The sequence below is a fragment of the Scyliorhinus canicula genome, chromosome 8, assembly GCF_902713615.1.
Source record: "Scyliorhinus canicula chromosome 8, sScyCan1.1, whole genome shotgun sequence".
NCBI classification, from domain to species: Eukaryota; Metazoa; Chordata; class Chondrichthyes; order Carcharhiniformes; family Scyliorhinidae; genus Scyliorhinus; species Scyliorhinus canicula.
In genome coordinates this window covers 69,965,538-69,987,662 of record NC_052153.1, presented here as the reverse complement: position 1 = coordinate 69,987,662, position 22,125 = coordinate 69,965,538, and the positions used below count along the sequence as shown (strand labels likewise).

General features: G+C 45.9%; 1 protein-coding gene across 1 annotated transcript in view; it reads right to left on the bottom strand.

Moving 5' to 3' along the window:
- LOC119970309 (A disintegrin and metalloproteinase with thrombospondin motifs 19-like) overlaps positions 1-22,125 on the bottom strand; it is a 650,870-nt gene that overhangs the window by 6,684 nt on the left and 622,061 nt on the right. Inside the window, exon 22 of the mRNA XM_038804712.1 lies at positions 4,043-4,220. Coding sequence (XP_038660640.1) covers positions 4,043-4,220 — 178 coding nt within the window. The remainder of the gene's footprint in view (positions 1-4,042; positions 4,221-22,125) is intronic.

The following is a 22,125-nucleotide window of genomic DNA, read 5'->3' as shown; positions in this document are numbered from 1 at the left end:
GTAAGATTTACCTGGCTCGCCACACCTCGTGAGATCTAATCGAATCTCGCGAGACATTGCAATCTGGATCCCTCCCACAACAGGCAGGACCAAAATTTGTATATTTAAGTGTGCAGGTATGTCTCTACCAGAGCCAACCAGTACTGGGATCTAATGGTCTCGCCAAGGAGAGCCCAACTGGCGCTGTTTAGCACTGGTCTCCAAAAATGGGGACCAGGTGGAACGGCACTTGGGGGGTCTCCCAGGCAATTAAAGGCCCTCGGGTGGTTAGCCTCTGGGCAGGGTAGCACCCTGGCATTGCTGATGACACCTGGGCATCTTAGCATTGCCAGACTGGCACTACCAACTGGGTGCCACTGCCAGGTGTCTAGGTAACACTGCAAGCCTGGCAGGGGCACTGATCACCAGGCTGAAAGTGCCAAGGTGGCATTTTCCCTACGCTGTGGATCGGGCCTGGGGGTCCATGCCCTTATGAGGTGGGGTGTGTGGGTGTGGGGGGGGGGGGGGTGATCTCAAAGACCCCCTAACATGTAAGTTGGGGATTGAGAGATTGGGGTGACATTTAAAAATGGCATCCTTTTCTGTTCCTGCATCGACGAGTGGAACTCCTCAGTGCAGGAGGTTAAAGAAAGTGCGGGCTCAGTGGGACCTTTTCACCGAAGCCTGAAAAAATAACAAATAACAGAGTCCTGCTTCGATAGCTGGAAAACACCCCGCTATACCAGCCTACAACAGGACTCTTTTTCTTCTGTTTCGTGCCTGTGATGATATGCATAAGCAATTTTGTACATAATAATGTACATGACCTCTGACCAGCAGGTGGCAGTGTATACCTACCATGTGACTCTGTGCCTCGGAGAGTTGGGAGTAAGTAGTGTTGGTGGATAGATGCATTTTGTAGTAGCTCTAGGATAATTAGTTAGCAGTAGTAGCTTGTAGTATATTTATTCCAGTTATCTTTACCATGCATTGTTTTATAATAAATTATTTTAACTAGTCAAGAATGAGATGTGCATCATTCCTACTGGCCAGTGCACAAAAACATGACAGTGCCCATCATGACATTCATGCTAAAGACTCTCCTTCCAAGTTGTGCAATGCCTCTGGAAATGCTGACAGAACCTCACACATTTTGCCGCTGCTCCAGAATAGTCCACTCTATGGATGACCACCACAGGGAGAAGGTCAAACATCTATAGCCAGTTGAACAAAGTTAGATTGTTCTATGTCCTCCAACAGAGGCTCTCTGTTATTGTCCCAGACTTCAATAATTGCTCCTGATCGCTTTTTAAAAATTAGTTCATGGGATTTGGGGGTCACTGGCGAGGCCAGCATTTATTGTCCATTCCTAATTTTCCTCCAGAAGGTGGAGGTGAGCTATTTTCTTGAGCAACTCCAGCCCCTGTGGTGTAGGTGCATTCGTAGAGCTATTAAGCAGGAAATTCCAGGATTTGACCCAAGAACAGTGAAGGAATGGTGAGATATTTCCAAATCAGAATGGTGTGTGGCTTAAAGGAGAACTTCCAGGTGTTGGTGTATCAAAGTATTAAGTACTAAAACTCTGCCAAAGTTTCAGTTTCCATCAGCTCCATTTTTCTCTCTACAGACACTATCTGACCTACTGAGTATTCACAGCATTTTATATTTTTAGTTCAGATTTCCACCATCCATAGTATTTTATAGTTGCATCACATCAATATCTGTGTAACCTTGTTGACACATTTCTACATATACAATACCATCTTAAATTAACAATACTTGATCTTACATAAGCATTTAATCAAGATGTAGTTTTATTCAGGGATTTATATGGAGTTGTTTTAAGATCTTTGTTTGGTAACTGGAGCATTTGCAGAATGCATAGAATTTTTTTTTTGTTAGTGGATTAGTACATCACGTTATGTTGTATGCATACAGTCATGCCACCAGAAAGGTCCCCAGTGGTCATCGAGGGGTAGAACACCTTTTGCTCCTATTTATGGGTCCAGAATTGTTGATGCTCTCCCCAAATAGAAGGTCTGCGGCCAGGCTTGAAATTGGTATTTGCTAACATTTTTCCCATGTTAATGGTGCCTGTCATGTCTCCATAGGTAGCCCCCACATGTGAAGAGAATGAATGTCAAGCATGTCTCACTGGCAGTGACCCAAATGTAAGCCCTGGGGTGTGCTTAGATTGAGCAATGAGGTGATTGCAAGGACAATTAAGTCAAGGGAGAGCTCCATCTGGTTCTGTGGAAATGTTTATTAAACTAAGTTTTTAAAAAAGCATTAGTTGGTGGTCACTTGTTCAGGCTGCAGCACCTGAAGAAACTGGAATGATGCCGGCCAAATATCAGCTCGACTGAAAACGATTTACATATGGAAGGGATTCAATGCGCATCTTAGGTGACCACCAGGAATGCCTGAAAAATGGCCTTACCTAGGCATTTCATCCAGACTCACATTATAACGCCCACCTCTCCAGATCTTAGTATGAATTAGTTAGCAGCTGCCCAAGTGACACAAAGGACATTGCAATTAGCGTCAGTGGTCACAGACCAAGGGGTGAAAGGTCAGACAGGTTTCCTGGTCCTGATTGCCAATGTATGACACCTGTTGGAAATTGCATATGTGTGGGCACTGAATGAAAATGGGATTACAAACTATGCAATAAACATGTTTAATTGAAGAGAACATGCAAAAAGCTTTTTTTTTAATGGGTTAATTTTTCTTAGATTTAGGTCAATTTACCTAACCATTTAGGTTTTACCTAAATGTTTTAATTGAAGATCTATTCTACATTGAGCAAATTAAATGAAGCCTGGTTTCTAATTTACTCATTTGTACATATGTATTAGGACCTGCTAGCATAAATAACTGGAATGTGAATCTAATTCATTCTTCATGAGTACACTGTGATCTTTGTGCATTGTGTCAGTGGCTATGTCAGTAAAGTGTGCATTTAGCTATGTCATATGGATGAGAAATAAGACACGTTGAAGCTTTTCGATTTGCACTCATCAGGACACTTTGCAAGAATATCAGTATAAGAGAACAAAAACAATTTATACTCTATGAGAAGAGAGTACCAACCAATTAGTACTCCCTTCTTATATAGTATAAATTGTTGTTATTCCCTTCTATTGGTGTACATGATAGAACATGGGCCAGAATTTAGACATGATACACATGATTGGTAAAGGTGGACTTACTTTGAATTATTCCCGATGACAATTTGAAAACTTTATGCTAATGATGTTTTTTTCCCTTCCATTTTACCTATTAACAAGCAAAGATCATTTACAAAAGTACTTAACTGGCTGTAAAGAAAAGAACCATCAGCACAATATTTTTAACTTGTCAGTAGAAATGATTCAAAGTCCAATTTAACCAATCATATACATAATTCTTTGGAACACCCTGAGAGGCCATGAAAACTTTTGTTAAAATTGTCTTTTCTTTGTTTAAAATGAATGGTGGTGTATGAGAATGGAAGATTGGCATTTATCTACCTGCTCTCTTATAAATAGCCAAAAACACTTTAGAATAGAACAGTACAGCACAGAACAGGCCCTTCGGCCCTCGATGTTGTGCTGAGCAATGATCACCCTACTCAAACCCACGTATCCACCCTATACCCGTAACCCAACAACCCCCCCCTTAACCTTACTTTTTTAGGACACTACGGGCAATTTAGCATGGCCAATCCACCTAACCCGCACATCTTTGGACTGTGGGAGGAAACTGGAGCACCCAGAGGAAATCCATGCACACACGGGGAGGACGTGCAGACTCCGCACAGACAGTGACCCAGCCGGGAACCGAACCTGGGACCCTGGAGCTGTGAAGCATTTATGCTAACCACCATGCTACCGTGCTGCCCACTTTACATACAACAAATTATTTATGTAGTGCAGAGATTAGCAAATGTATCACCCACTTTATATACAGCAAACTCAGAAAGGAAAACTTATCTGGAGAGCTTCTACGATGTCCTTCACTTAAATTAAATCTGTTAAACTAACAACTGGGATAAATGAATAGTTGGGATATTGCCACATACCTAGTCTGGGTGATGTGATAGTGTTCACATTGACTTTTTCATTGCAGGGTTTTAAGTGGCAAGGCCGATAGGCTGCTGGCTTTTCTGAAAGGAAACAATCATTTCCATGTCTTCCCGTCACTTTGTGCATACACTGGATTACTCGTGACTGCATCCCCTTTCCACAGGTAACAGAACACTGGAGGTAAAGATACACATGTAGTTAGAGCATAAGTCAGAACTTGGATGCTTATTTCCAGAGTTGGTTTAGTGTGAGGGGTTTCACTGCGGAGACAAACATTTTCACTTTAGTTTTTAAAGATAGAACATAGAACATTACAGCGCAGTACAGGCCCTTTGGCCTCGATGTTGCGCCGACCTATGAAACCAATCTAAAGCCCATTTACATTATTCCATTATCAAATGTTTATCCAATGACCATTTAAATGCTTTTAATGTTAGCGAGTCCACTACTGTTGCAGGCAGGGCATTCCACACCCTTACTACTCTCTGAGTAAAGAACCTACCTCTGACATCTGTCCTATATCTACCCCTCTCAATTTAAAGCTATGTCCCCTCATGCTAGCCATCACCATCCGAGGAAAAAGGCTCTCACTGTCCACCCTATCTAATCCTCTGATCATCTTGTATGCCTCTATTAAGTCACCTCTTAACCTTCTTCTCTCTAATGAAAACAGCCTCAAGTCCCTCAGCCTTTCCTCATAAGATCTTCCCTCCATACCAGGCAACATCTTGGTAAATCTCCTCTGCACCCGTTCCAAAGCTTCCACATCCTTCCCATAACGCAGCAACCAGAACTGCACGCAATACTCCAAATGCGGCCGCACCAGAGTTTTGACCAGCTGCAACATGACCTCATGGCTCCGAAACTCAAGCCCTCTACCAATAAAAGCTAACACACCATTCGCCTTCTTAACAATCCTATCAACCTGGGTGGCAACTTTCAGGGATCTATGTACATGGACACCGAGATCTCTCTGCTCATCCACACTACCAAGAATCTTACCATTAGCCCAGTACTCTGTATTCCTGTTACTCCTTCCAAAATGAATCACCTCACACTTTTCTGCATTAAACTCCATTTGCCACTTCTCAGCCCAGCTCTGTAGCTTATCTATGTCCCTCTGTAACCTGCAACATCCTTCCGCACTGTCCACAACTCCACCGACCTCGTGTCATCCGCAAATCTACTCACCCATCCTTCTACGCCCTCCTCCAGGTCATTTATAAAAATAACAAACAGCAGTGGCCCCAAAACAGATCCTTGTGGTACACCACTAGTAACTGAACTCCAGGCTGAACATTTCCCACCAACCAGCACCCTTTGTCTTCTTACAGCAAGCCAATTTCTGATCCAAACCACTAAATCACCCTCAATCCCATGCCTCCATATTTTCTGCAATAGCCTACCGTGGGGAACCTTAACAAACACTTTACTGAAATCCATATGCACCACATCAACTGCTTTACCCTCGTCCACCTGTTTGGTCACCCTCTCAAAGAACTGAATAAGGTTTGTGAGGCACGACCTACCTTTCACAAAACCGTGTTGACTATCCCTAATCAAATTATTCCTTTCTAGATGATTATAAATCCTATCTCTTATAATCCTTTCCAAAACTTTGCCCACAGCCTAAGTAAGGCTCACTGGTCTATAGTTACCGGGTTGTCTCTACTCCCCTTCTTGAACAAGGGGACAACATTTGCTATCCTACAGTCTTCTGGCACTATTCCTGTAGGCAATGATGACATAAAGATCAAAGCCAAAGGCTCTGCAATCTCCTCCTGAGCTTCCCAGAGAATCCTAGGATAAACCCCATCTGGCCCAGGGGACTTATTTATTTCCACACTTTTCAGAATTGCTCACACCTCCTCCTTATGAACCTCAATCCCGTCTAGTCTAGTAGCCTGTATCTCAGTATTCTCCTCGACAACATTGTCTTTTTCCTGTGTGAATACTGATGAAAAATATTCATTTAGCGCCTCTCCTATCTCCTCGGACTCCACGCACAACTTCCCACTACTGTCTTTGACTGGCCCTACTCTTACCCTAGTCATTCTTTTATTCCTGACATACCTATAGAAAGCTTTAGGGTTTTCCTTGATCCTACCCTTCAAAGACTTCTCATGTCTCCTCCTGGCTCTTTTTCGGTCTTTCTTTAGGTCCTTGCTGTCTAACCTGTAACTCTCAAGCATCCTAACTGAACCTTCACGTCTCATCTTTACATAAGCCTCCTTCTTCCTCTTGACAAGTGATTCAACTACTTTAGTAAATCACGGTTCCCTCGCTTGACCACTTCCTCCCTGCCTGACAGGCAGATACTTATCAAAGGACACGCAGTAGCTGTTCCTTGAACAAGCTCTACATTTCAATTGTGCCCATCCCCTACAGTTTCCTTCCCACCCTATGCATCCTAAGTCTTGCCTAATTGCATCATAATTGCCTTTCCCCCAGCTATAACTCTTGCCCTGCGGTATATACCTATCCCTTTCCATCGCTAAAGTAAACATAACCGAATTGTGGTCACTATCACCAAAGTGCTCATCTACCTCCAAATCTAACACCAGGCCTCGTTCATTACCCAGTACCAAATGCAATGTGGCCTCACCTCTTGTTGGTCTATCTACATACTGTGTCAGGAAACCCTCCTGCACACATTGGACAAAAACTGTCCCATCTAAAATACTCGAAGTATAGCGTTTCCAGTCATTATTTGGAAAGTTAAAGTCCCCCATAAAAACTACCCTGTTACTTTCGCTCCTATCCAGAATCATCTTTGCAATCCTTTCCTCTACATCTCTGGAACTTTTCGGAGGCCTATAGAAAACTCCCAACAGGGTGACCTCTCCTTTCCTGTTTCTAACCTCAGCCCATACTACCTCAGTAGACGAGTCCTCATCAAACGTCCTTTCTGCCACCGTAATACTGTCCTTGACGAACAATGCCACCCCTCCCCCTCTTTTACCACCTTCCCTGAGCTTACTGAAACATCTAAACCCTGGAACCTTCAACAACCATTCCTGTTCCTGCTCTATCCATGTCTCCGAAATTGCCACAACATCGAAGTACCAGGTACCAACACATGCTGGAAGTTCACCCACCTTGGCGTTGAAGTAGACACACTTCAAACCATCTTCCTGCCTGCCGGTACACTCCTGCAACCTTGAAACCTTACTCATGACCTCACTACTCTCAACCTCCTGTACACTGGAGCTACAATTCAGATTCCCACCCCCCTGCTGAATTAGTTTAAACCCTCCTGAAGAGCATTAGCAAATATCCCCCCCAGGATATTGGTAACCCCTGGTTCAGGTGCGTATATCTACAGAGATTGAACCCGTTTGCACAATCTCACTTTAATCCTGGTGGGTATAATCAAATGTTGCTCATTTAGGATTAATTGGTAATTGCACTCAGAAGACACAAAATGGCTGCTGTTGAAAATGTCATATTAATGCAGCTGGAGATGTGTTTGACATTGCAGCTCAGAGATAATGGTGGAGCAACGATGGGAAAATTTAATCTGCATCTAATGTTGCTACACAATACTTGGGAGTGCTGTGTGCACAGACACAGAGAGACTGAAATGCAGACATTAGTTGCCATTATTTGATTTACTAAAAAGTCCAATTAAATTTCAGTATCATCTTAATTTTCAATTTGATCATTGGCCTAGTGAGTCATCATGAAGATGTGCTTTGTGCCAAATAATGATTTTTAATTGACCAGCTGACAATTGGAGTTGAACTTTTAAAAGCAGATCATTTTCAGACACACAAAAGTAACTTGAGCTCACAGCCAAGAATGGCTACCAAAATTTGTATTACTATACATTCTGCATTCCAATTAATTGGAATGAAGACAGTCTGTCTGTAACACGCATCAGAGACAATGACTTCAGGAGAGTGTGAGGGTCTCACATCTCCTGTCACATTAGCAAGGCAGCAATAGTAATTACCTGAAGTATTCAACTGTTGGAGATGGGCCATTAAGACTAATCACTTGGGCAATGGGACTGTGGTGAATGTGTAACCACTATAATTCACACTGTACATTACTGTGTCCCTGTGGGCTCCATCTGTGAGCCGTTGCACGGCTCTGCCCACAGGGGGAGATGAGGAGCATTTACAGGGCTCCGTCTTCGGCTCCACCCCCTTCAGGAAGTATAAGTGCTGCGGTCCTGCGAGTCCGCCTTCAGTTCAGCATAGTCGCAGGCAGGCTCAGTTGTAAGCCAATTAAAGCCACAGTTTACTTCAACTCGTGTCTCTGAATGAATTGATGGTCACATCAGGGACCCTAGCTAAGAGAGCTTTCTAGACGTGAGCTAATTGAGTTACTGTTGGAATACACACACAATTACCTTATTTGGGAACCTCCTCCTTCAGTTGGAGAGGGAAGGTCACATGGTAAACAAACTCTTTGTCTGTTTCAAGTACAGAACTGAGGACAAGCAACTGAGAGAGAAGACCCAAGTGGGTAGGAGTGCCTCCTTCCTGCCACTCCCTTTCCAACCCTTCTGGCAAATTCTAAGCCCTGTCTGCTGACTGTGACCATCGAGGGACACTCCTGCTTACTGAAGGAAAGTTTGAAGCCAGCCAAGTATAGACTGTATGATGTGTTGGGTATGCTGGGTCTGTGATGACTGCGTTTACCAGAGCAGTAGAAGAGACAGGCTACCAACACTTGTAGAAGTACAACTCCATTTTATTTAACTATGAGCTGTTAAACATACCTGCACTGTGGGTCGACACTATGTTAGGTTGACTGGAGACCTATGGCTAACCTGACCAGACTATACTGCTAGCACATGGCAGATGTTCGTGTGACTGATTACGGGCTCTGGCTGTCTCAGAGGCTGCATCCCGAAATGAGCAAGAAAACTAGTGCCCTCTGGTTTTATAGTGGCCGTGCCCGATCTGGTGATTGGCTGCTGTGTTCTGTGTGTTGATTGGTCTTTCAGTGTGTCAGTCAGTGTGTGTGTATATTATGACACTGTATATTCCTTTAAAACTTTTATGGAATCCCTGACCGGGATTCTCCGAGCCTCCGCGCCGCAAATGCCCTCGGCGCGGGGCGGAGAATGCTGGCCACAGTAAGTCTACTGATAGCAAAAGGAAGATGATTTAATGGCTGCATCCAGGTATCACACCACCGATATCACTAATTGCAAGACAACATATGTACCTTTGTAATGATTGGATAGTTTAATTAAGTACCCTTAATGTGATTGGTTAAGTATTCTCATATACTGTGCATAATGTAACCTCAACAATAGTTATGATTGGACATAGGTAACTGGTAACAAATAATTGGGCGATACTAATTTCTTGTAATCAAATTTCAAAACTGCCTGTACAATTCAGGAATCTGGGCTTTTTGGTGTTCCAATGAGAATGCTGAAACCCCTCGCTGGAGCTGGAAAAATAAACAATAGTATTTTTTTTACTCCAAAAATCTTCGTCTGGTCACTCAAGAGAGTGAGGGTGAAGGACACAGCAGTTGAATAGCTGGTCATTTTTTTCCATCTTCACTCTGTAATTTTTATGTGTGTGTGAGAGAGAAAGTCAGAGAATTTTATCATGTTACTTAGATTATTATTTTTTTTAATGCAATGAAGCTAAGCATTTGCTTTGTTAAACTCAAGAAAACCTTTGCAGTTGGTTCTTTTGTGCATAATAACTTAAGTACTAACTAAATAGGCAAGTTTATTTTTTCCCTTGGAGCAGAGGAGACTGAGGGGGTGTGATTGTGATGTAAAATTATGAGGGGCATAAATAGAGTAGGCAGGAAGAAATGTTTCCCCCTGGTGGAGGGATCAATGACCAGGGAGCATAGATTTGTGGTAAGGGGCAGAACTTAGAGGGATATGAGGAAAATCCTTTTCACCCAGAGAGACCCTCATAACATTGAAGAAGTATTTAGATGTGCACTTGCGATGCTGAGGCATTAAAGGCTATGGCACAAGTGTTGGAAAATGGGATTAGAATAGTTAGGTATCACCTGGAATGTAAGGGGACTCAACGGTCCGGTGAAAAGATTCAGAGTCTTCACCCGCTTAAGGAGTCTGAAGGTTGACATAATCCACCTACAGAAGACACACCTGAGGGAGAAGGACAGACTGCTGGTAACGAAAGGCTGTGTGGGACAGATGTTCTATTCATACTACGGGACGAGGGCTAGGGGAGTAGCCATATTGATTAGTAAGAGGACGAGGTTTATGGAGACCAGGTCGGTTATGGATTCGGGGGGATGGTACATCATGGTCAGCGGTGTCGTAGACGGGGCACCGGTGGTGCTGGTAAATGTGTATATACCCAACTGGGACGACACAGATTTTGTAAAAAAGCCATCGTGGAAATCCCCCACATCAACTCAGACCGACTGATAATGGGGGAGGGGGGGTGACTTTAACTGCGTGCAGGACCCGTTGACTGACTGATCAAGCCCTAGAACGGTGAGAAAGACAGGCATGGCTGGGGAACTGGGAACATTTATGGAACAGGTGGGGGTGGTGGATCTCTGGAGGTTCCTGCACCCGGGAGAAAAGGAATTCTCGTTATTCTCGTCGTTACAAAAGGTATATATCGAATTCTTGGCAGTGGGGAAATCGGTGCTTCCAGGAATTGTCGGAGCGGAACACCCCGCGATAGTCAGCTTCGACCACGCTCCGCACTACGTGCACGTGAGGTTGGAGACGGGCCATGCCCAGCGCCCCACATGGAGGCTGGACACGGATCTCTTGGCCGACAAGGCCTTCTGCCAGAAAACATCGTAGGCCATAAGCGACTACATGAGGAACAACCCGAACGTGGAAGTCTCACTTTCCATGTTCTGGGAGGCACGAAAGGCTGTGATCAGAGGGGAAATTATAGCCTAAATTATAGACTCCATCTTGGAGGTTGATAGAAAGTACTCTGAGGCCCAGATCGTAGAGCTGCTGGCGGAGAGGAAAAAGCTACAAATGGACTTTAACCTGCTATCCACCAGGAAAACAGTCCACCAACTCCGCGAGACACGGGGGACCTTCTACAAACAGGGAGAAAAGGCTGGCCGCTTACTGGCTCGCCAGATGAGAAAGCAGGCAGCACAAGGGAAATAACGCAGGTAAAAGATAGTAGAGACAGACTGGTAGCGGAACCAAAAGAAGTCAATCGAGCATTTGAGACCTGCTACTGAGGACAATGCACCTCCAAGACCCCCGATGGGGATGCGGGGTGAAACAGTTCCTCAATGGCCTGGATATGCCATTTGTAGTGGAGCACAGATGGGGGGAACTGGAAGCACCAATAGATGGGAGAAATCATGGTGAGCATCAGCTCCATGCAGGCGGGGAAGGCGCCGGGACCGGAAGGGTTCCCGGCGGACCTCTATAACCCCCCCCCCCCCCTCCCCCGGGGGAGAGAGCACCTGGACGCAGAAAAGGCCTTTGACAGAGTCGAATGGAAATACCTCTTTGAGGTACCGGAACGGTTTGGGCTAGGAGCAAGATTCACCATCTGGCCGAATCTCTTGTACAACGCCCCCAAGGCGAGTGTTCGAACCAACACCACCAGCTCTGAATATTTCCAGCTGCATAGAGGCACAAGGCAGGGATAACCACTGTCCCCGCTCCAGTTCACCATACCAATCGAACCCCTGCCGATTGGGCAGCACGGTTGCATCGTGGTTAGTGCAATTGCTTCACAGCTTCAGGGTCCCAGGTTTAATTCCTGGCTTGGGTCACTGTCTGTGCGGAGTCTGCATGTTCTCCCGTGTGTGCATGGGTTTCCACTGAGTGCTCCAGTTTCCTCCCACAGCCCAAAGATGTGCAGGTTAGGTGGATTGGCCATGCTAAATTGCCCTTAGTGTCCAAAATTACCCTTAGTGTTGGGTTGGGTTACTGGGTTATGGGGATAGGGTGGAGGTGTGGGCTTGGGTAGCTTGCTCTTTTCAAGAGCCGATGCAGACTCGATGGGCCGAATGGCCTCCTTCTGCAGTCCAACTTCTATGATCATCCTGTGGGATGCAAAAAGTTGGAAGGGCATCCTAAGGTGAAGCAGAGAGCACAGAGTCTCACTCAATGCAGATGACCAACTCCTATACATTTCGGAACCGCAGGAAGGACTGAGAGCAATCATGCAGATCCTGAAAGAGTTTGGAACCTTCTCAGGTTACAAACTTAACCTGGGCAAGAGCGAGGCATTCCCGGTGAACCAAAACGGGAGAGGGACAGAGCTGGAGGGACTCCCATTCAAACTAGTCCAAAACAAATTCCGCTACCTGAGGATAGCGCACCAAAACAAAAGGTAACAAGATATATGTATATATATGAAAAAAAGAATCCCATGTACTGTATATATCCAACACAAAATGCAACTGTATATAAAATTGAAAATGCCAACAAAAAGAATAGTTAGGTGGTTGTTTTTGACCAGCACAGATGTGATGGGCCGAAGGGTCTTCTCTGTGCTGTAAACCTCTATGACTCTACTTCCTTTCCCAAACAAAAATACCTGTCATGATCAAACACAGAGAGGGAAACATTGTGAGCCATTCAACCCCTCCTCGCCTGGTTGTAACGGAGTTTATCCACTGAGTTGACAAAACTATCCAGACTCGGTTTGGTCTACAATTTGTGTTGGATTGGTTGAACGCAGCCATGATAACTGCAGCCATGAACCGCAATGTCAGAAAAACATCTTTAGCTGCATTAATGTGACATTTCCAAGAACTGAAGAGGACAAATTGCTCCGGGTTCTCACTCATTATTATTCTTGTGTAAACCAAAGTGCAGAAGTAGAGATCACATTTGATGACGAGATTGAACTTTGGCTGCCTCTCTCTTTCTTCCCACAATATGCAAATATAGCTTACAAATAGCTTACAACATTCACCATCAAACCTCACAATGATATGCCACTCAAGAAGAATTTTACATTAGTTAAACAGTAGATGTGGCGGGGGTGGGGGGAGTAAATAAATACAATGTGATTAATGTTTAACTCACGAAAGCATATGCTACATGATACAGAAATCTTGATGCAAGTACAGAAATCTTGATGCGCTAAAACTGAACATTTTCTTATGAATTTGGCAACACGCTTCAGATCTACTTACTCTCTACATAATCTTGTAGAATGAGCTAACTTCAGGCAACTAGAGCACTATTATTGGCTTCAGCAATCTGAGGCTAGGGAAGGAAAAGAATTGGAAGGGATCAACATGGTTGCCTGTGGACCCCTGCTGTAAAGAGTGTTTGTGAATATGGGTGAGGCCAGATTTATGCCTGAATGCACTGTTGCTTGATTGCACTGTTCCCTTCTGTGCAAATTCAGCAAAACTAGTGCAAAAGATCATGGAATTTTAAACACAAATTAACTCTGTAGAGCTGGATCTTCTGTTTCGCCGGCAGCGCACCCACGCCCATGGATTTCCCCACAGCGTGGGGGTGCCCACAGTGGGAAACCCCATTGGCCGGCTACCGGGACGGAGAATCCCGCTGCCGGCTGGGGTGCGTCGCATCGGAAAATGGGTGTGGCGGGACGGAGAATGCTGCCCGTGGGTCTGCGCACAGAGTTGACTATACCCCAGATTGAATTAACTGTCATTCAGGGGTGTTGCCAATTTTGCCCATTTGCGGACCTTCAAAGAGGATCGAAAAATTGCCCCCCGCCTCCCCGAAGACAGCAGGACACTTAGTAACGTTAAAAATAAATTATGAATTAACTGACTACTGTAAAATTGAGGATGGAGAATGTAACACCAGCTTCATATTTTGTTATATTTTCCATTTGATTTTTAGATAGCTTTAGATAATATTAGAGAAAGCTGAACTGGTACATCAGATTATTATCGATTTCTGATGGTGCAGCTCTAACAATTTTGTAGTGGGAGGCGATTAATTTGCTTTTAGTTGTAATAAAACTGATCATAGTCGGGCCAGTCTGTGCCCTCCATGAGAGCAGACAGTTGCAAACACATTTGCTCATCCTGTTTCCATCAGCCTTTAATCCTTTCTATTCGTCCAATCTTGAACATTAACATTTCTGCCTTCACTTGTCATATTAATGAAGAAATAATCACCAAATTATATCCCTGTAATCATTCTTCTTGAAATTTGTCAGTTTCAAATGGTAAACTTGCAGCATTAATGCAAAGCTACTTACAGAAGTCAAGAACCACACTTTAAATCAATTACTGCAAAAAAGTGTTTTATTTGGTAGCCAAAGGGAGGTTCTTTTGGTTGTAAGGGAATCTTAAAAAAACCCTATTCAGGAACTAATGACTGTACACCAATGTAACCAGTGAAGTAATTTTCTCCTTTATAAAAGCAAGTCTACTCAGGTGATGAACCTAACACTGATATAAATGCTTATTTTTTTTCTGAAAACCCCAATTTCTAGCTGTTTTCGTAAAAGTACACAAGGTTACCATCTGTACATAGACCATGGCCAGAATTTTACGTTGCTCTGGCAACCCCACCCATTCTGGCATGCCCCACTCACAAGTGCATGGAATTGTGTGAAAGGACGTCGGGCATGTGGGAGAGTCGGAATCGTGCACGCACCGACAATCAAGCTTGAAATTTAGCACATTAAAGGGGCCAATTGAATGCAATTTTACATGGCCTGCCTGCTTTTACAGTTGGCAGGTGGGCAGCCTTTATGTTCTAACTTCTGCCTCAATCCGGGGCAGGATGAATGTCAGGACTGAAGTAAAATTTTAAAAGGTGTCCAGGGATTGAGGTATGTGTTTGAATGTGCTGCCTCGAGCTTCTGCATTAACATTTACAGGTTTGAAGCTCCCTGAGACAGCTCCACAGTGGCTGACCCCTGAGGGAGTGCTTTTCCTTTCCCCATCTCAGCATCCGCCTTCTTCCTGCCCTGCCCTGCCCTGCCCTGGATGAAGACAGGTTCCCATACAGGCCAAAGTTCACCTGGTTCTAAGTGTTTCCTGGGGAGCAACCTCTGCCTGTGGACTGAACATAGGGAAAAGGGAGGGCATCCACATTACCGTGTCTGGAACTAGCCCCGTGCACCACAGAGAAAGTAAATGGCTACAGAAACAGACACCCATCTCGTGATGCCGTCATTCCGGTCTTTGTTCCAAAACATCCAAGTTAACGGAGCATGGTCTGTGAAGAGGAGGAACTTCCAATTAATATCTCTGACTCCAACGGCCAGTGTTTCCTTCTTGATGGTGGAGCACCTTTTCTCAGCAATAATACTAGTGGATTGGATACTCCTCTCCATTAACCTCATGTTGGATACTCCTATCCCTTCACCTCGTGACAAGATTGTGTTCAGCCCCGCATCCGAGACATCCGTTTGTACCCTCATTTACTTGGAGAAGTCTGGCGTTCTCTGCATTGTGCTCCCACCTAACACAGTCTTCAATTCTGTAAAGGCCTGTTCTGCAGCCTGTGACCACTTTGGCCAGGGAAGTAAACACTTGGCCAGATCATGCACGTGGGCAGCAGAGGAAGCAAAATGGGCGATAAACTGCCTGTCATAATCGGCCAGTCCCAAAATTGCTCGCACCAGTCTATTATAAATAGGTTTTGGCCAACCATTAGCCTCTTATTTTCTTTTCTTGGGGTTGTATTAATCCTCAACAAATTGTATAGCCCAAATAGCTGGATTCACTCACCCCAAGGTGGGATTTTTTCAGATAGGTCGCAAGTCGAGCTGCCCTCAATGCGTCTACCACCATCATCAGATTCTGAAGGTGGGCCTCCTTGAGATGCTCTGTGGATGATCACATCATCCAAGAAGGCTGCCCTGAATTTCTGATGTGATCAGAAGATTTGTTCCATCATCCTTTGATATGTTGTTGTTGATGCCCATGTAAGCTGAAGGATCATACCATGTATTGGTGCAGCCCATCTGGTGTAGCGAAGGCTTCTCTTCTCTTTAACTAGTGCCAGATACCAATAACCGTTTGTCAAGTCCAGGGTGCTTATAAATCTATAAGTGTCCGTTACAAAACCTTATAGTTCCATCTCGTTTAGGAACAAGTTCCATCGGGCTAGAGCTCTCACTGTGACTCTTCTATGATGCCCAGGTCCACCTCTTTCCTGATGGTTTCTGCATGCATCAGGGATCGGGTAGGGCATAGTCACATCTTTTGTCCTACTTGTAGATGACAATCACATGTTCCAGGATGTGAGTTTTACTTGGAAGGCGTGAGGACATCTCATTATTCGAGGACACAAACTCACGATTATCTTGTCTTTGAGGGGCTGTGAGATTACCCCATCTGCGCATCCATTTCACTGTCCTCCTAGACTGCACTGGGTTCAATGAAATCAGTAACACCACCCAGTCATGACATTTCTGCAAAAGATTAACATGGTAAACCCGCTTTGTCTCTGGTCCTGTTGACTTACTTTATAGGTGACTGGGCTCACCTTATGACTGGGCTCACCCTCTCAATGATTTTGTAGAGTTGCTTCCATGTTGCCAGGAACTTACATTCAGTGGTCAGTACCAATATCAGGACATGTTCTCCTGGTGTTCCTACTGTTCCTCCTTGGTTGGCTGTTTTGGGCCCTTTCCAGATGTCCCTTCACAATGGGCACCATTGAATGTGTTCCCTCATCTGATCCACATACTAATTGTAGTTCAGTAGGGCAGGGTTGTTCCTCCCATAACTCCTTAGTGATATCTCAAAGGCCTTGAGGGGTTCGAGAATACAATAGTCTAAAAAGGAGTAAAGCCTGTTGATGCTTGGGATATTTCACAAACGGCAAACATTAAGAATGGCTGGTCCCAGTTCATTCCATTTTTCTCAATCATTTCTTGTAGCATAGTCTTCGCCCAGTTTGCGAGTTCTCACTTGGTGTATGTGGAAGAAACGACACTTCTTTCATCCCCTGGTCTGTGATTTTCTCCATTGCCTTCTGCCATCGCGGTTGCAGTGAAGGTCTGGTCTTAGTTAGACTCCATTTCAAGAGACACGGCTTCTTGGTCGCCTGTGTGGCAATGGCTCAGAATATTGTCATTGGGGAATGGCGTATGGTTCAGGGCCCTACTTCCCACAGTATGGTTCAGGGCCCTACTTCCCACAGTATGGTTTTGGGCCCTACTTCCCACAGTATGGTTCAGGGCCCTACTTCCCACAGTATGGTTCAGGGCCCTACTTCCCACAGTATGGTTCAGGACCCTACTTCCCACAGTATGGTTCAGGGCCCACAGTATGGTTTTGGGCCCTACTTCCCACAGTATGGTTCAGGGCCCTACTTCCCACAGTATGGTTCAGGGCCCTACTTCCCACAGTATGGTTCAGGACCCTACTTCCCACAGTATGGTTCAGGGCCCACAGTATGGTTTTGGGCCCTACTTCCCACAGTATGGTTCAGGGCCCTACTTCCCACAGTATGGTTCAGGGCCCTACTTCCCACAGTATGGTTCAGGGCCCTACTTCCCACAGTATGGTTTTGGGCACTACTTCCCACAGTATGGTTCAGGGCCCTACTTCCCACAGTATGGTTTTGGGCCCTACTTCCCACAGTATGGTTCAGGGCCCTACTTCCCACAGTATGGTTCAGGGCCCTACTTCCCACGGTATGGTTCAGGGCCTACTTCCCATAGTATGGTTCAGGGCCCTACTTCCCACAGTATAGTTCAGGGCCCTACTTCCCACAGTATGGTTTTGGGCCCTACTTGCTACAGTACATTTCTACATTCGTTCTGCTTTCATTAGTACTACTGTTGATTGACAAGTTCCACTACTTGATCTACTGATTGGATATCCCTTTGTTCACCAATCTCCTTATGGTCCATGGTAAAGTTCTGAGGAAGTGAGCAAGGATGACTCTTTCCACTACTTGTCCCAGGCTGAGCTCCTCTGGTTGTAGTCACTTCTGGGTAAAGTGTGTGAGGTCAAATATCTGGGACTGGGGTGGTTTGTCTTCCTGGTATACCCAGGTGTGGAAGGGCTGGGCTTGCATAGCAATTGTTACTCACAGCCTTGCTAGGATCTCTTTCTTTAGTGCCTTGTAGCCCTCCACCGCTTTCCTCTTCAGGTCTTAATGAGCCTTCTTGGCTTCACTAGCCAAATCCAGGGCGATAATTCCAGCCCACCTCTCTCGTTGCCAGGCATTCCTATTCGCTGTCCATTCAAGTATCCTCGGACAAAGTTCTACATCATCCACCTCAGTCACCTTTTGCAGGTTGGCACATCCTGGAACTGCAGGAAGAGATTGGGCTGTCGACTGGCAGGCTTAGCACTTATCCTGTTGGGTTCAGCCTGTAGTTGCTGATAACTCTTCCAGCAATAAGCAATTAGTTTCTTCTGGAGTCTGAGTGGCTTCCAGTTGCACTCTGATGGCCTTATGCTGGACCAGTGTAGCTTGGGAAAGTTGTTTTAGGGCTTCCATTATTGAGCTGAGTTTTCCATGATTATCCACAACCGTGCCCATTTTCTCCACCAAATGTGTCATTGCAAGGGGCTGGGGATTTTGATCAGCGGGGTGAAGTTCACTCAGTTCAATAGCTCACACAGTTGTCCAAATATAAAAAGGAATGTTTGTTTAAAGGTCTTCAGATACTCAGCAAAACAGAAAAAGAAAGGAATAAACACCTAGCTCTTCACTGAGCCTGACTTTACGCACCATATATCTCTATTTAAATCTGAATGGCTAATCCATTTCCCAGGGAAAGCACGACAGCGTACACAAGCAGCGACAGTCCTTCAGGAGGAAAAAGCAGAGGCTAGGTCAAAACACAGATGAAAAATGTCAAATCACCAGAACGGGTTACAATAGAGGCTAAAGTTCAATGCAAATCAGGCCACAAACACATCTCAAATTCTTCACTCTCCAAGGAACCTTCACCAAGTTGGCTTCAGTGCCTAACAGATCTCATTGCTCTGCTTTATCGTCTGGTAAGGCCACACAGCTGATTCTGTTGCACGGATTCAGGGTAGGGTTTTCGCCTCAGTTTGCTATGTGACCTCTGGGTTGACTTGCTGTGGCCATTTTGGGAGGGGGAATTTCTGACAAGAACCTGGAGAACATTATGAGAAAAGTACCGTTCTTCCAGCACAAAGCCCCTGGTGACAGCTCATTTATAATCCAAACATTCACACTAATTCAGCTGGGTTTCTAAAAGCAATTTGAATAAAAATCAAGAGATGTTAAAAATATGGCCCGTTTTGTACAAAGTCAAAATGACCCCCAAGGATTAGGAGTGCATAGCGCAGTCCAATGGCATGTCTTTAAAAATCAATGCTACAATTCTGATGGCAGAAATGTCTTTTACTCACAAATACTACATTTAATTTTTTTTGGCAAAAGTAAATTTCTGGACATAGCACATTATCCATAAGGCAACAGCTGTGGAAAAGAGGGTACTGAGCTGAGAGCATTGCTCCAGCTGGCCCCAGTGTCTGTGAAGGGCTTCCTGACAGCTAAGAATTGTCATTATAACATCCTTTTGGGTCAGAAAGCATGCAAGAATGGAAAATGTGCAATCCAACGGACTTCTTGGCCAAAGTATAATGAGACGCCAGTATCTTCCCCAAAGAATGAGATAATGTACTGACCAGAACAACTGGTTTCATTGCAAAAAGCTTGTAATACATCTCTGCAACATCCAAAAGCTGATATTCTCATGTGAACATTCTATGATTCTCCAGTCCTAAGCAGTGTTTCAAAAACAGATAGCAGTTCCAAATGTTTTGATAAGGAACTGTGGAATGCTAATTAAACTGAAGGAATAATATTTATAATATGCTGGTTGACCTCTCCTGATGTTGCACATGGAGGTCATAATCAAGTGCAGTCTTCAGGGGATGCAGCATTCAAAGGTGGATGATGTGTAGAAAAGGACACCAAAGCAATTTAGGGCGCGATGTAATGGAAAAGTGTGATAGCGAGCGGGAATTGCCAGTTGTTTCCTGACGGCAGACCCGGCGAGACCGCTACCAGTATCTAACGCCAATTGGGCCGGTAATGACGTCCCATGGGCTTCACATCGGAAATGACTGTCCTGCCAGCTGATTCTCCTGGACCGTGTCCAGCAGCTCCCTGCTGCTAACGAGGGGGTGTAGCACTTAACTGCTCCCTCCTAGAAAAACCCAGACAACACGCAGCCATGCCTGCACCACGATTCGGAAATGCCGACCTGGCCAGACTATAGGACGTGGTGGAGGTCAGATGGGATACCCTGTTTCTCCAAGGCAGTCAGAGGATCAGCCACAGGGAAACACGTGTCATCTGGGAGGCAATGGCAGCAGCCGTCAGCGTGGGGAGTGTCACAAGGAGGACCTCCACCCTGTGAGCTGGCATCAGCCCCCTGGTGCAACACCCCCCCCCCGCCCGACGATCATGTGATTGGCACCACACCACCTCCCCACTCAGCCTGTGCCCAGCTCACTCTGGCACACAGCTGCGCACCCCACCCATCACTAGCAGAGATGCTGCTTGGTTCTTCTGGGTCCCTCCCAAGACTGATTGGCAGCCAAGTGCTCAGGGTGTGGGGTGGGCCCCTGCACATGGGCTGCCAACTCGGGCCTCCGTCGATGCTGCTGCCGCTGCCTTTTCCGATGTCCAGTCGCCTGGACTGCCACTGCCACCGGGAAGCCAGCTGCTGCGGGGTCCACAATATCATCCATACTGTGATATCTGTAAGGATTTGGAGAGGGTGAGAGACTAACAACCAGTTTTGGCTTTCACCCCGGGACCCTCAAATCCGTTAAACCTCCCCCACCCTTACCTTCCTGCCATCTTTCAGGGCGCCATTCTATGAACAGTACTTGGACCGGGTTCAGGTACTCCCTCCCCCCCCCCCCCCCCTCCCCCAACCCCTGCCATCCACACACCCACACTCCGGTCACGGGGATGTCCCCAGTGTTGCAACCCAGCTCTTGGGTGTTTGATTGTTGGCTGCTGCCCCTGGGGTGTTGAAGCCTCCAATATTCAGGCATAGTGTCCAAGCCTCACAGCCTGATTACTAACATTGTCAATTCCCTATTAGCGATAATATTCAGCTGTGCGACCAGAGGCCGCCACGATCAGTGGGGGTTAATGAGTCTAACACCATATTACCAGGGACAGGGCTATGTCCTGAGGGTGATTGGTGGGGTGGGCTAGCAGCATCTGGATCTGTCCCTCTTATGGGTATACATGATCCTGGAGCTAGCATGTCGGACTGTGGGGGCTGAGACCTCCGCCTCCCAGCCCAGGGGCAACCCCCCCACCCCCACTGATGGTGGCCCACCCCCAGGCCGGCCATTTTCACCTCCCCCCTCCCAACGAGCACTGGGGTAGCAGATCGGTAACCTGGGCTGATTGCCAGATTCCAAGACCACTGCTCACCTCCTCCAATCCCCACAGCAGCCATTATGCTAGCTTCCCATTTTTAAATAGGTGCGCCTGCGTGACTGCTCACTAGGGAGCCAGTTAGATCACAGGAGGCTGTTAGATAGGGGGTCTTTCCCGTTAATGGGCTGGAGACTGGCGTTAGAACATAGAACATAGAACAGTACAGCACAGAACAGGCCCTTCGGCCCTCGATGTTGTGCCGAGCAATGATCACCCTACTCAAACCCACGCATCCACCCTATACCCGTAACCCAACAACCCCCCCTTTAACCTTACTTTTTAGGACACTACGGGCAATTTAGCATGGCCAATCCACCTAACCTGCACATCTTTGGACTGTGGGAGGAAACCGGAGCACCCGGAGGAAACCCACGCACACACGGGGAGGACGTGCAGACTCCTCACAGACAGTGACCCAGCCGGGAATCGAACCTGGGACCCTGGAGCTGTGAAGCATTTATGCTAACCACCATGCTACCGTGCGTTAATTGGTGATTACTGGTTTCTCGTCACACTGTGGCGGGATCCGGATCTCGCCAACGGGAGTGAACCGGTTAGATCGGAAACCGACTGTCAGTTCCCAATTTCGGACTCTCCCACAATCTAACTGGCTCTCCCGCAATCTAACCGGGATTTGCTCCCGACACTATGGGCCATTGGATCGCGCCTATTGTTTCCACTTTAAAGTCATGCATTGTGGACATATTTTTGTGTATCTATTCTAAATTCCGATGTCCGCATTTATGATATAAAGAGCCAAAGTGAACTTGTTAAGCT